This window comes from Hippoglossus hippoglossus, chromosome 6 (genome assembly GCF_009819705.1).
Source record: "Hippoglossus hippoglossus isolate fHipHip1 chromosome 6, fHipHip1.pri, whole genome shotgun sequence".
Classification (NCBI taxonomy): Eukaryota; Metazoa; Chordata; class Actinopteri; order Pleuronectiformes; family Pleuronectidae; genus Hippoglossus; species Hippoglossus hippoglossus.
The window spans coordinates 14,600,925-14,615,713 of NC_047156.1; the positions used below are offsets into that span (position 1 = coordinate 14,600,925).

General features: G+C 38.5%; 1 protein-coding gene across 1 annotated transcript; it reads right to left on the reverse strand.

The window, feature by feature from the left end:
* Positions 1-530: 530 nt before the first annotated feature.
* nr2e3 (nuclear receptor subfamily 2, group E, member 3) lies at positions 531-3,228 on the reverse strand. Its single transcript, XM_034588031.1, has 8 exons — positions 2,996-3,228; positions 2,504-2,654; positions 2,277-2,380; positions 1,893-2,156; positions 1,563-1,750; positions 1,227-1,467; positions 1,036-1,141; positions 531-896 (listed from the first exon to the last, which is right to left on the reverse strand). Exons 1-8 carry the CDS (start codon positions 3,072-3,074, stop codon positions 764-766), a joined length of 1,266 nt encoding a protein of 421 aa, XP_034443922.1. The 5' UTR covers positions 3,075-3,228; the 3' UTR covers positions 531-763.
* Positions 3,229-14,789: the final 11,561 nt, after the last annotated feature.

Below are 14,789 nucleotides of genomic sequence, written 5' to 3' on the forward strand. Positions count from 1 at the left end.
CCTAAAACACGGTGGAAAGTATGAGTTGGTTTTTTTTACATCTGAATATAGGTCACTTATATCTTCCGTTGTATTCGAAACACCAGAAGTGTACTCAAACACTTCACCCACCCCTCTATGGGCAAAGTGGTGGTATATATAATATAATATATATTATATTATTGGCACTATCCTAATTCCAAATCACTGCACATTAGTACCGCTAAATATCAACTATACCAGTTTACGTTAAATGACCTAAACTATATTTTCTATGTTTTGTATAGTTTATATTCTTTGTTGCAGCTTTTTGTAATATGTGTTCAGTTGTATATTATGTTTTGTTTGTGTTGACCTAATAGATAAAAGAAGGAAAATACCCAAAATGCAACTTTCGAATAAAGCAAATACAAAATTTATTTAGGACAAATACATTGTATATTGTAATTTAAAAGAAAAGCATTTACATACATAAATGATTTGCTAAATCTGTGAATGAAAAATTTAAAAAACATTATGAAATTAAGTTTCTTACATCAGAATTTCAGAAACCTTTACATGTATTTCAAATGATATAAAAAGATGGTTGAGTTCCCAAGTGAGTCAATATGACAATGACAGACATTCTTCCATTTTAATTCATACACACCTGTGCCTTACCTACTGTCTTTTATGTTGAATTTAAAAATAAGTCAAAACCAGGTGTAATTTATACTCTGAGGAAACTTGGTTGAGTTGGTGTGTTGTGTTTTTCTAGTAGAGTTCAGCTTCTCTTGATGCTTGTTCAGTTTTTGAACATGTCACACAGCAGCTTCTCCATGGGCGTGCTGCCGATCGTCTTGTGAAAAAACAGCCGCTCTATTTTCTCTGAGCTCACGAAGCGAAGCGACGGCAGCAGAAGCAACATTTTCCCAAACCTTGATGGACAAAGAGCAAAGTAGCGTGAACTTAATGTATCTATATTTCCATTTGCATGACAAAATTCACAGACTCCAGATGTTCTTATGATAGAACATCTTTGCCTGCTGTCAGAGAACAGAAATACAGCAGGCTCACCTGGTGCTCTGGTCGGGGTAGATTGAATGAATATGCTGACCCAGCAACACCTGAGACTGATCCTGCAGATTCTCCACCTGCTCTGGGTCTTTGAGGCTACGTGTCTCTGCTCCAGGAAGTCAAAAACCACACATTAGTCACAATGTCCATTAAAAAAATGAAAATCTATCACTAGATGAACAACCCCTTACCTGGTTTGAATAGTACAATGGCCTTCAGGCAAGCAAACTCAGTGGGGTCAACAGCCAGGGCCTTGAAACGATTGAAGACCTCCTCCAGGGTGCTGAGGTCAGCGATGGGGAGGCCGATCCTGGTCTGTTGTGTCGGGGACAGATCAGGTAGAGACAGGAGAGGACAGCTGTCCATGGGTAGAGACCACTGGATGGCACACAGGAGGAACATCTCACTCCAAGCTTCTTCAAGAAGAATCACCTGAAGTGATCACAAAAAATCCCCCCTGTGTGGTAAGTCTTACCTCTTCAGTCATATGTCATTTGTTTCAGTAAACATATGGCAGTCAGTCTCACCTGGTCTCGAAATGGCAATTGAGCGAAAACCGGCAAATTTTTTGCCCACTTGACCGACATGAAGAGGAGTCGTGCCGAGGTCTCATACACACCCTCTGAACAGCTGGCAGTGTACGGGGACATACGGAAGTCAGAGGGAGTCTGATCTCTCTCTGAATCGTTTGTTGTCACATCGATATTCTCCTCCACTGCGCATTAGAAAAAGAGAGTCAATCAAATTTAGAGACAATACTTGTGCTAATACTAAGAGACCATAATGCTTTTTAAGGACTTGTCCCACGTTTGACTCCTTGTTTGACTCGTGTAATCGCTGTACCCGTATGATCTTACCATCCTCGGGTTCCAGTTTTGCACAGGTCTCAGCCGTCAGTAGGCTGACCATGAAGCGGTGGTTGTTGTTGGGGTTGCTGCAGGGCTGTATGGAGCCAGAGGTGGGGACGGACGAGGTGACCAGAGGTCTGCAGACGGCCGACAAGTAGGCAGCAGAGGAGGTGAGTTCACGTGTGGTGGCCAGGTGCTCCTTTTTACTGTCCACGTTTATGGAGTCAAGACTGACATGTGCTGTGCTTCTGGGCTGTCGCTCATTCTGCACAGCTGCCAAGGCGACAGGTAGATAACATGTTAGGATTTACTGTACATATTAAATAATAAATCATGTAAGTCAGCAGTCAAAAGTACAGGATTTATACTTTACAGTCAACTTGTTTTTCTCACCATCTTTGTTCATGCCAGCTTGGAGACATTTCTTTAGTCGACAAGCTTGGCACTGGTTCCGATGAGCCTTGTCAACAGGGCACCTGCCAGTTCCAGCCTGACACCTATGATTTAGACAAAAGTGTGATTTTAAAACACAAAAATGTAGATTTGTTTTTCTCTTATTTACACGAGCCCTCCTAAGATATACAGTTGTATGCATTAAGTCCAGCCTGAATCTCGCTCACCTGTATATGAGTCTACGTCTGACACTGCGCTTGAAGAAGCCACTGCAGCCGTTGCAGGCGTAGATGCCGTAGTGTTTACCACTGCTGGAATCTGAACACACTTGACAAAGCAGGCCTTGGCCAATGGCTTTATCTGGGAATGAAATTTCTTCTGTCAAGAACAAATACAAGCAATCAGTACTTTAATTTTCAGACAGAAAATAAAATATTAATTTAGTTCACGTTACTGAATATTTTGTTATGTTTTTTTTCCACCTCTTATGTTGCTGATTATCTATTTTGTGATTATAATTTTTTTATCTTCAAACTATCTAAACTAAAGTTAAGTCTTAATTTTACAGATTTTAAGGAAATCATATATACATTGTTATATCTTCATATTCTCGGTCTTCCTAAACAATACACAGTAAACACAAACATTATGGACAACATCATTCTAACAGAACAATTTGCTGTACAATGATAAACATATTACAACGATTGGCGGCTCACCTGAGTTCTGAGTTCCATCTGTGCAGTCATTGGAGATGTCCGAAGAGAACATGTTAATTCTGGTCATGTGATCCTCCATTTTGAGATGAGTTCTAATATCTGAACTTGATAATTAAAGGTTTAAGTTTCCTCTCCTGTACAAAGTGTATTTCTGTAGTTGCCTGGCTGGATCAAATCATTTTATCAAGTCATGTATTGACCCAATGCAACGCCCTAAAAAACAAACAAAATCTTATAGTTCAGATATAGTCTCTTCACAAGTCATCAGAGAGTAACCCTAAATTTACTCAGACGATCTTGATCTGGTGCTGACGTCCTCTCTCTGTGGTTTCTGATGTAATGTTGGGTCAACGGAGTTCCCAGTTCGTCTTGCTTCGTTCTCTCTTGTTAGAGTGAGTGTGTGAGCCTGAGTCGTATGGGGGCTTTCTGGAGGAAGACAAGGAGATTAGCAACATGCGCTGTGTAAGCAAATGCTGATTTGCCATCCTCTTAATCTTTACTGTCCATAAGGATGAATCAATCAGTCACACCCCTCACAAGTATGACCGTATTCCACAACAGGTGAACAATGGAAAAGCAAAATAATATATAGTTTCTTCTCGCCTTCACTGCCAATAAAAACAACTCCTAATGGAAAAGACTGCTGCACATTGATGGTCACCAGTGTCTCATGATTACAAGTATAGTCAACAAGTAATGTCACAAATTGTGTGTGACACAAAAAATATTTTGTATAAATGATTATTATCATGAACAAACCTGAGGAGAGATGTTTGCCTGTGTATAAATAAAGATGCTTTACATGTTATCTAGCTTATTTAAAATCTGATGATGCTGGTTGAAACCATCAGTGAGTCCACGACTGCATCAACTTATCACCTGTTGCTTAAAAAGCTGTTTATTCAACTATACAGTATTACTGCACAAAAAGATATGTCAATAGACTGCTTATTGATTATTTGTCTTTCTCCTTACACACATATGTTCCACACCATCCTATTAACAGTGTTACTCTACAGTCTGTGCCATATTGGCCCTGTCAATGACACTAATGGCCTCAGGAGCATCCACCCCAAATCAGCAAAGTAGCTTAACCTTCCATGAAACGTGCTCCTCCTCCTGTTGGGGGATCACATAAAGGGGGGGTGATGAGAAGAAAAACAATTAGTGCAGAGATTGAAAGACCAGCAAAGAGTTGACCCTTAATTCCATTCTTCGGCCATATGGTGGCTGCTCTCTGAGGCCTCAGTCGGGCTAATTACTGACCCGAGTACAATTTACTGTTAATAAGGATTTTCTCTCTTTCTTTTCTTACCTTAAGGTATTAAAACAGCAGGTCGCCACAAGGAAATGTCAGAAACATCAGCAGCTGAGCTTGCTCTTTTCTTTCCCCCTCTATCAAGCAACAGTCGTGTCTGAAATCATTACTGGAAGAAGGGGTTCAGCTCTTAAATCAGACTAACAACCAAGACGCTGAAGTGACTGTCTGCTCTGTCCTCTGCAGTTTGATTTCTATCACATCCGTAATCCCTATTAAGTCACACTTGATTTTAGGAGGACTGCTTAGTATGAAAACAGAGCTCTTTCTGTTGACTTAAACTGGTGTATAAAAGGATTACAGATCACAGGGGTGGAGCAGAGCCGCTTGAATTCAGAACATGTTGTCACAATCAAATGTTTTAAATGCGCCTTTAGCAGCTACTTGCAATTTGAATTTGCTTCTCAGCTAATTTTGTCTGTGGGAAACAGTGACAATCTGGAACTATTGCACATACCTCCAACCAAGGCCCAACAGTCTCCTTAAATTCAAGCTGCACCAAATTCCAAACGCTCATAGATATCAGTCCCCTTAATTAAAAAAAAAAAATCAAGATCCATGAATTATTCCCAGTGCAAACTGTGAAAATGTTGAAAAACGCAATGTCAAAGAAAATGAAAACCTCGATCCGTCCCCTGATCCTGATACACACCAAATTTTGATAATTTCTTTATCTGTATTCCTGCTTGCAAAGAAACATACTAACAGACCAATACACACAGACAGGGGTGGAGGTAAAAGGTAAAATGCACTTTTGCATTTGCATTTAGTTACACAGATTGGGATGAGAAATGTGACAGAATAGTGTTGTGAAGTTAATTCTTGACAGACAGCTGTAAGGTAAATTCTTTTACTTTATGACTTGGGTTGATTTGAGAAAGATTTAATGTGAAATGATCTTGCACACTTAATCACTTTCCTGTATCAACGTTTCTTTTTACCCTGTAAGTGTTTTCATTCATTATCACTCGTTATTTTTTATGTGCACTTGTTAATGCTTGTTTGATGGACCATGGGATCAATGGTTCAGCCCAGTATGTTATAGATGTCTGCTTTCTCTGTTTGCGTCTCACTCTGTCACTCAATACTGAGATCCACAACAAGAACAAACTGCAAGCAGAACCAGAGGTGGGTGGTAAAGAGGGGAGAGAAGAGAGAGAGTTTTACCTGAGTATTAAAAAGATTTTCTTCCACAAAACTGTCATTCACAGGAAAACACTTGCTGTTACATTAGACAGTCAATCTATATACCTTCCTGGTTCCTTCTCTCTGATAAGCCTGAAATACATTTTTATACTGACCTAAGCAACCCTGAGTATTGTAATCTGGAGAACCATGTCAGATTACATAACACGTATTACTCACATGTCAGAAGGAGCTGATTATCTTGATCTGCACGTTAGCAGACGAGATATTTACTTTAAGGTGTACGTATACTCACAGGTCAATTCTGAGAAAAAACAATTGGATGGTTTCATATAGGGTAATTTGTCACTGATAATAACTTTACACTAATATAATATATGGGCTCTAAGAAAGTCACACATAGTGTAACGTAAGAGGTATCAATAATAGTGAAACCTGATGTAGACCTCCCTGTCTTTTTCTCTGATGTCTGACTGTCCAGGGGTCAGCACAGGTAAGATGCTGTCGCCATCAGAAAAATGCTGCATTAAGGTGGCAGGTGGATTAGTGTCATGTTTCTTTATGCCTCAGCCCTGTGTGTGTCCTACACATGCAGCCAATCTTTAGCAGCCCGCTGCCATCAGCCAACTGGATGATTATGGAATTAGCTGAAACATTTGTGATGACAGAGGCCTGCGGGCGATTGAACACACGTCACCGGTAAAACCCCAGCTCAGTTTCTTGGCAGATCAGAAAGATCTCCCGCTCACTCGTCTGAGAGCCGTTAGCCTTCTCGAGATTTCGCCTATGACAAACTTTTCACTGTAATCAATTGCAGCTCATAGATAGTTCATAGACAGTTTTATTGTCCTTCAGATGGTGTCCTTGAAAGCTAGTTCACATCAGTCTAAGCAGCTTTTTGATATAATCTCTTTGAATGTCAGCTTTTGTCAAAGAGTGAGATTAACTTTTAAAGTTGTCACTGTTCTTTTTAGACACAGGGATGGGTGCCTCAAGTAGCTAGTACATAACATATGTCATAGACAAGACTGTTTATAGTTTTGTACATTTTGGTCTAAAAAATGTAATTATTGCTTATGACTTTTCATCACAATAAACTTATTGTTATTTTCTGTTTTTGCACAAAGTTCTAATTTAAAGTTAACCAAAATGAATAAAGGCGGTCAAATGTTTGAGCCGGATAATCTTCTTCCTGCCTTGTTATCAAGTCATGGCATAAGCTTCTATTACACTGCACTCAGCATGTCTATCTGATTCCAGGTCGCTGCAGAGAATGGTTAACTGAGCTTTGTTAGGTTCACTTCAGCGTTTCCAGTGCCCCCTCCGCCAACCCCCCAAGTTAGATGAAGTAGAAGGATTGAGGTGTCAGCACTATGGCTACCAGGGATCGCCCCGCCTTGCCATCTGTTGCCACTACCCTAATCCACACATGGAGAAAAGCTCATGTCTCAGTCCATATCACAGTCATGTCACATCATTTCAACAGGTAAATTAACATCGCTGAGGCCCGCTGTAAGGAATTGCTGATGAAGGGGTCGGGAAGCTTATTTAGTTATGTCCTAGAAATAACAGCTCTTAATCTTTATAGAGATGATGTTCCAAATCATTTACCAGAAATCTAAAAGTTAACTAGAATTGTACAAAGTAGAGCACATACTTCCACCAGGGCCTAACAGACTGCTTAAATTCAATCAAGCTGCACCAGGTTGCACGCACTCACAGATATCAGTCTGATTCTTTTCATCAAGATCCCTGAGTTACTCCCATATTGAAGAAAATGTGAAAAAACTAAACTTCCTTTAAAAGAATATTGGATCTTTGTCCAGATCCACCCAAAATATTAACTGAATATGTATTGACCCATGTCCCATCTTTACATTAAGTTTTGTGGTCAACTGTTCAGTACTTTTGTCGCAATCCTGCTGACAAACCAACCTAAAAACCAATGTACATGGGCAAAACACAACACAAAAGGTCAGGAAAGAACCCATTACACTTTGGTGAGGATTTGGAAAACATTTTCACTTCCTTTAACATCGCGAAATGAGGCATTTTTCAACATTTTCAACTATTTTCCCATGGAATAATTCATTGATATCTTGATGAAAGAGATCAGACATGTTCAGGGGACTGATTATCTATGAGTGTGTAAAAATTTGCAGCTTGGTTGAATTTAAGGGGACTGTTGGGCCTTGGCAGAGGTATGCGCTTTTTTCTGAGTGTCCTTCTGGCTTATAGAGGTAAAAGGAGGATGGGCATATATTGCCGATGGCGTACATGAAGCTTAAGGTAACCAGACATAAATTAAGATAAATTAGAATGTCAACTCTCTGGCCTTTGGGGCAATCGGTGGTCGTCTTATTACATCTGCCAGGGAAGCTATGTTTTCATCTGTGTTTCTTTGTCTGTCTGTTAGTTAGCAGGATTACGCAAAAACTACTGAAGGGATTACGATGAAAATTGATGGAAGGATGTGGAATGGATTCGGAAAGAACACATGAAATTTGAGTGCGGGGGCAGATTCTTTAGCATTGCGAGATAACCTGTGTTTTTCTCCGATTTCTCAGAGAATAATTCATTTATCTTGATTTAAAAAATCAGACATGTTCAGGGGACTAGGCTTGAAAATTCAGATCTAGTGAATTTAAATGTGTTTTTTTCCTAAGGGGACCGTTAGGCCTTGGTGGATGTATGGACTCTCCTGAATGCCATTCTAGTTAAAGCTGTTCTTGTGTTCATTAATGTTGTCGTTCCCAGGTTGGCCTCTAGAGAGAGACAGACGCCTTCTGACTGTATCACAACAGTGTGTTTACAGGCTCTTGCAGCAGCTGCTGAGTCAGACATGCTGTTTGAGCCCGGAACATGTATAGGTTTACATATCACAGTACAATCACCGTAACCACATCTCCTGGGCCACATCCATGCTAATTTAAATCCACTTACATTACACTTGCATTTGCTCGATATATAAGCAGGTCCAAGCAACATCAACATATCAATTTAAAAAAAGACGAGAGCTTGAGGAGTTTGGAGAAAAGGAAAAGCTCTGACACATTTCTTGAAATTGATGAGGAAACCCCCTGACCACAGCTTCTTTTTATTTATACAGATAAATTCAAAGTGATTTCCTGTATATAAAAAAATACAACCCTGTGAGATGTCAGAAATACTTTTATTTGGTCATTTTCAGTAAAACAGTCATTTAATATAAAATTGGGCCAACAAGAGCAAGCTTTCAGCCAGACAAGGTTGGCAGAATTTGTACACGTCATCAGGTGGATTCCTGAAAGTGATTCTGATGCTGCATAAGCATAAGGTTCAAATAAATTGCAGGCGATGGTGACACCCCTCCAGAAAACCTAAGAAAATATAAATTAAGTAACAAATAATTGAAAAACATGTTGCTGTGACACCGTGAGGTTTGCTTGACATGCATCACATCTACATCTTGCAAACTTGAGTGAATTACATTATTTATACAGTTAGAAAACAACGTGGAACGAGGACACTGAATGTCTGTAAAATGATTGCATTGACAGTCTTTACTGTCCCCTAGTGGTGATGCTAAAAACGTCTTTGCATTAATTGCCAAAAGGTTGTTCCTATCCTATATTTAACAGGAAATCAAGTTTTGCCTGTAAATTAAACTAAGAAATCACAGCAGTTAAACGACAGTTTACTTCTGAAGGACGGGGCCCTCTGATCAAAACCCAGAATTCCTGGTTAAAATCACAACACACCGAGGCATTTAAATGATCTGTTATGTTTGAGCCTATACCAGCAGGAAAAATCGGCCTCTTGCACTATTGTGTGGATATAGGAATCAGGAAACACTGATAACACTTCCTTAAATAGTCTCATCTAGTAGTGGATGGAGGCTTACAAGGAATTAGTTTGGCATTAAAGTTCCTGTAGGGGTTTCCCCTCTGTAGCAGAGCGTCAACAGCTCAGATTGCCCTGGTGGATGAATCGAAATCGATACAACTTTCAAAATTTGTAGGGACTGTTCAAAATTGAGTTTCTTGTATTGTGATATTGAGCTCAGAAATTTAATGCAGCTGACGTAGCCCTTTAGATAAGAAAGCTCTGTAGATATAGTGCACCTTTTTACCATTTGTAGTTTAAGAAAATCAAAGCAAGAGCATTTAGTTGAAGATCAACCAGAGATTATATGAAAAAAACTGTCATCTTTGGTAAATGTGGTTCATTTGGGTTTTAAATTTTTCCTTATCCTTGTGATTGTGCATGACTAGACAAATAAAACTGCAGGCAGGAACCTTATTCCCTTCAACCTGGCAAATGAGATCACCCTTCTCACATCTGACTGAGTAGATGTGAGTCATTGGAAAACCCCTTGAATTACAGCCAGAGGCCTTTGTTCAGGGTGGAAGCAACTTTTCATTGTTTTCCATCCGCATTAAGCCACTTGACGAAAACATTTAGGATATTAGAAAGCTGGGTTTCGTCTCATAAGATGCCGATAAAAATATTTGCAATAGAAATTATAGCACATGTGCAGACAACTCTTATTGTTCCTGATTATTTAACAGCTCACTTCATCTGGAGAGGTGCAGCTCTGACAAGGGCTGATCATCAACAATGTGCCAATGAAACACCTTGATCACTATTGGATGTGTGTGTGTGTGTGTGTGTGTGTGTGTGTGTGTGTGTGTGTGTGTGTGTGTGTGTGTGTGTGTGTGTGTGTGTGTGTGTGTGTGTGTGAGCTGAACTGAAGCCGGGGGAAGACTTTTTTTGTTCACAAAAAAATGAGGAAAAGAAAAGAGAGGGAAAAATATTTGATTTAGTATATCCTGTCCAAACATTAATCAAGCTTTACAGGATGAGATTGTTTAATCAAAAGTAACAACTACAGAGGCCTCCACAGTTTGAGCATTTGGAAAATTCTGACTTACTGAGCCAAAATCATCCTGAGACAAAAGCTGACTGAAGGTTTCCAGACATCTGCTTATTCAATTTTAGAATTATATCAACAAACCTTTGCATCTGCCTGAATAACAGAGAGATAATTAGGCCAGTTATTAAATACCCAGTAGCATAACAAATCCAGGGAAACTTGCTGAACAAGCTTTGAAAAAACCCGTCATGCAAGACCGACATTTTCCAGCTGATTGTTAACATGTTTATTTCTGGTATTTTTGATTACACGTGTTCTTAATTAGTTTATGCAATTTAAATTATTACACTCACTATAGTTATGATATGATTTGTTTTTTTATTTATAAATGCAGACACATCCTGTCTACTTTAGTTTTGACAATGTTAAGTCAAACTACCATTATGTGTTTCTCTGCTCTAGTGTCATTGTGGGTTTTAGTGAAGGTATAGGCCCACACACACTGACTAACTGACTGGTAAACCATTGTCTCTACAAAGCCCATTGATCCACTGTAAAAGCCAACATAACAAACACACCAGTCAAATCCAAGTGAGCACTTTGTTCTAGAATTGTGTACTTTCATAAAGTACATTCATAAATATCACCAGATGCAAACACTTCTAATGTTCATACTAGAATTTAAAAGATCCGGGTTTACACACACACGCAGGTTTGTGCACATATCCTTATTAGGACTCAGTATTGACGTCTATTCAAACCTTAACCTTGACCAATTAATACCCAACCTTAACATAACCACAATTCACATCTCACCCTTAACCTTAACCAAGACCTCAGAAATTATGTTTTGCCTCATTAGGGCTGAGCTTTGGTCCCCATGAGGTCCTCTGGTCCTGACAGTCAGTGTTTATGCTGGAAAAGGTCCTGAAGAGGTAAAAAAAAATAAAAGTACTGGTACATGTTCACATGTTATATTAAGTATCACTGAAACACAAAGGTACCTTTGTAAATATTTACCATTTTGTAAATGACTGGATCTTTAACCTGCATCAAGGTGTAGAATTGTAAAATTAGGAGCCTATGAACCAATAACAGTTTCCTTGTTGGTCCTAATTCCACCTCAGTTTATCACCTATACCAGGGTCTGAAATATTAAGAGAAAAATTAGCATCCAGAGCAGATCTAGAGAGCATTCTGAGAATTATGCAGCACTTTGTGCCTTCTTGTGGGCTGAAAAAAATGGATATGAGCATGTACAATAGCAAAACAATTGTGGGCCACCTTTGGCACCTTTGGTTGACATGCAGTGTTGCTATGGCTTACTTGTGGTTCAGATCTGGCCAACAGGGTCAGACCGGCCAGGTGCCATCATTCCACTTGGTATGTGGGATGTAGGATGAAAGCCAAATCTGGGCCAAACTGTTTTTTTATGACACTAACTGTTTACCAAAGGAGAAAATCCCTGTGTTCACATCATATACTATCTATGCTATTAATTAATAGGCCTAATAGCAAAATAAACTTTAGTAAAGAGAACTAACTGCAAACCTGACTTGCATATATGTCTTTTAACTTGATTATCTAATTATAGAGGTGCATTTTATGTTTTTCTTTACTTCCTACTTTATAAGTTTGAGGAATGAGAATATTTAGGAATCGTTATATCACATGGGTTTATTCTATCTATCGTTATTCACAACAATCATTCTTCTAATAATTTTCACGACGTTACTTAGCTGTTGTGGACAATAAATATGTTATTATTATTATTATTATTATTATTATTATTATTATTATTATTATTATTGTTATTATTAATTGCGTGTTTGAAATCGTTATGGAGGCGTGTCCGGGTGAAATGAAAAAGTTTTCCATGTAAATGTCCTTCATTTTTTTGGAGTCTGGTCTCGTACAGTCCGGCTGACGTAAGGCCGTCGTCAGCGGGTGACGCTTGTCTCTTTGTTGGCTTAGCAGCGGCGACGTTTTGTTGTTATTTCAGCGACAGCGAGCTCAAATCGTGGCAGCGGCAGCTCGTAGAGGCACTTCCGGTGGCAGCAGAAACTGCCACTGATTTGTAAAGGCAGCTGTCACAGTTACCACTGCTGTTTGGGGGCAGTTGCAACTGCTGCCGCCCTGTTTGAGGGCAACTACCGCTGTTTGTGACTCATTCAGGGAGATTTGGACTAGTTGTGAACTTGCTTGTTATTGTTCCGGGGCATTGATGGTTGAGACGCTGCGCACAGTTATGGTGTCATCCCTTCACATCTGTTTTATTCTTATACTTTCTGTGCTCGTATGTACTGTATTTTAACACGGCCGAATTCCCCCAAAAATATTTTCTCTACTAAATATCCAGATATATTGGTTTTCATCTGAATAAAAAAAATGTTTCAGGGGGTTAGTTAAACTTAAATAAGATTTATTAAGCATTTTATGGGTCCATGCCATGTTAATTCTTTTATTTTTGTCTACTGATCATTTATAAGATGTGCCCGTGCCACACTTCAGACTCCTTATGGCGACACAGAACAAATAAAATAATAATATTTCTTTCAAAGCCAAAGAAATCCAGTCTCCATGGAAAAAGAAGTTTACTAGTCAGCACATACTGTAGATGAGCACTTGGGCTATAGGTTTCCCTAAAGATTAAGGAGAACAAATATGTTCTTTTTTCTCTCTTAAGTATTATGTCCTCATATTGCTTAGTAATTGTTTTTTAACTGTATTCAAAAAATTAAGTTATATTACTGTTGGATATGTGTAGGCTATATTACATGTACTGCTGTCAAAAAACTTTTGAGGACATCATTATTACTTTGCCCTGTAACAATGTGCAACAACAAGTGGACACTCACTGCATTACTATCTGTACATTCCGGTATTTACATGTGTATATTTATGTAGCCTATTGTGCATATCTTTATCATATTCAATATCATGTCTTTTTCTGCAGATATCTAAATGGATCGTTTTTTGAATGTATTGTTAGTTTCCATTTATCTCCAAAATTTGTAGAAAATGTCTTTCCTTCACTTGTCTTTAGTCTTGCATCTTTAGGTCGCGTGGTATAGACAATTTCAAGGTGTGTTAGCCTAGAGTGCTTTATATTACAAATACTAAGTCAGTTGTACTTTCCGATCCACACAACAGTCTCGGGGCAAATCATGTCAAGGTGATGTAACCAGTTTCCGTTGACAACGGGAATGGTGCGTCTTTCTTTATCCAGGCCTCATTTTTAGATGTTGATAGAGAGTTGAGCTGCTGTTAAAACCATGTTGAACAATCTGGTACACACGAATGTGGTAGGACTTGGCAGTGGAACATGATGCTTCATGACTGAAACTGAAACACTGCTTTCTTTTCAATGAGTTACATGAAAAGACTCAAATTTGCTATGACTTTACTCCTCTGTCTGAATTGATGATGGTGAGAAGCAGTTATTAATGTATCATTAGCCATTTAATGTTTGTGCCTTGGAACTTCAAATGTTTTTAATATTAAAATCACTTTAACCCAGTCTTTACTACAGTACCTTTGCTATCTTTGACAAATGTAAAACCTGCTGTTTGTGTTATTGCAGCTCTGTAGCCCTTTTTAAGATTCCATTATTAACATTTACCATCACTGACACAATATATCATTGCAATACACAATGCTATAATTTAATGATTTAATTTAGTTATTATGATCTGCATTTGCACAAATTACTCAAACATAAAAAAAACAGAAGGCGTTTATTTCCACATTATGAATGTCTATCTGTCATCAAAAGCAACATTTTTTGGATTTTTCAAGTTGTACTTGGTAACCTTGATGATGACGTACTTGAAATTACTGGTTAGCCAGGAAAGTATAAATAACAGTTTGCTTCAATATCAGTACATTTCACTTTATTTGAACAGGATATGCCAGCCTGTATCAATATTGCTGTCAATGGAGTCATTGTCATTTAACTGAATTCATATAAATACTGAAGACACGAGAATAAAACTTGGTTAAAAAGTAGTAGGTCAGTAGCTGTTTGTTGTGTACAGCTTTATTTGTCATTTGTCTAGTATATGCACTGATGCTTTTGCACCATATAAGTTAATAACTCATAAAGAATATTTTGAAGTTGAAGGAGTAACAATAAGTCTATTTTAAATGTTCTTATGGATGTTAGTGTATTTAACTAAGAGTCCTTGGAGAATGCCTATGAGAACCTGTCATAAGGAAAATATTTGGGCCAAAGTCAACTCCTGATAGTAAATAAAACTGTAGATGGTTTATATGCAATTGGAAAGTAACATTGTGTGAGTCTCTTTTTGTTGTCTGGAAACACAAAAACACTGAATACATTTATTCAGCCTAGAGAGAATAAATGTAAATGGAGAGTGTGCCTGGTCCTACCGTTACCAAAAACGTTTGGGTATTTCCATCTACTTTGGTTCAATTGTAGACCAATAAATGTCTACATGAGCAGTGGCATCTCT

Excerpts from the sequence above, each read along its gene's own strand:
- nr2e3 (XM_034588031.1), bottom strand. The coding sequence starts at position 3,074 with ATGGAGGATCACATGACCAGAATTAACATGTTCTCTTCGGACATCTCC. Across the intron at positions 2,655-2,995 it reads AGATGGAACTCAGAACTCAG|AAGAAATTTCATTCCCAGAT; the intron begins GTGAGCCGCCAA and ends TGTTCTTGACAG. Across the intron at positions 1,751-1,892 it reads AAAACTGGAACCCGAGGATG|TGGAGGAGAATATCGATGTG; the intron begins GTAAGATCATAC and ends TCTAATGCGCAG.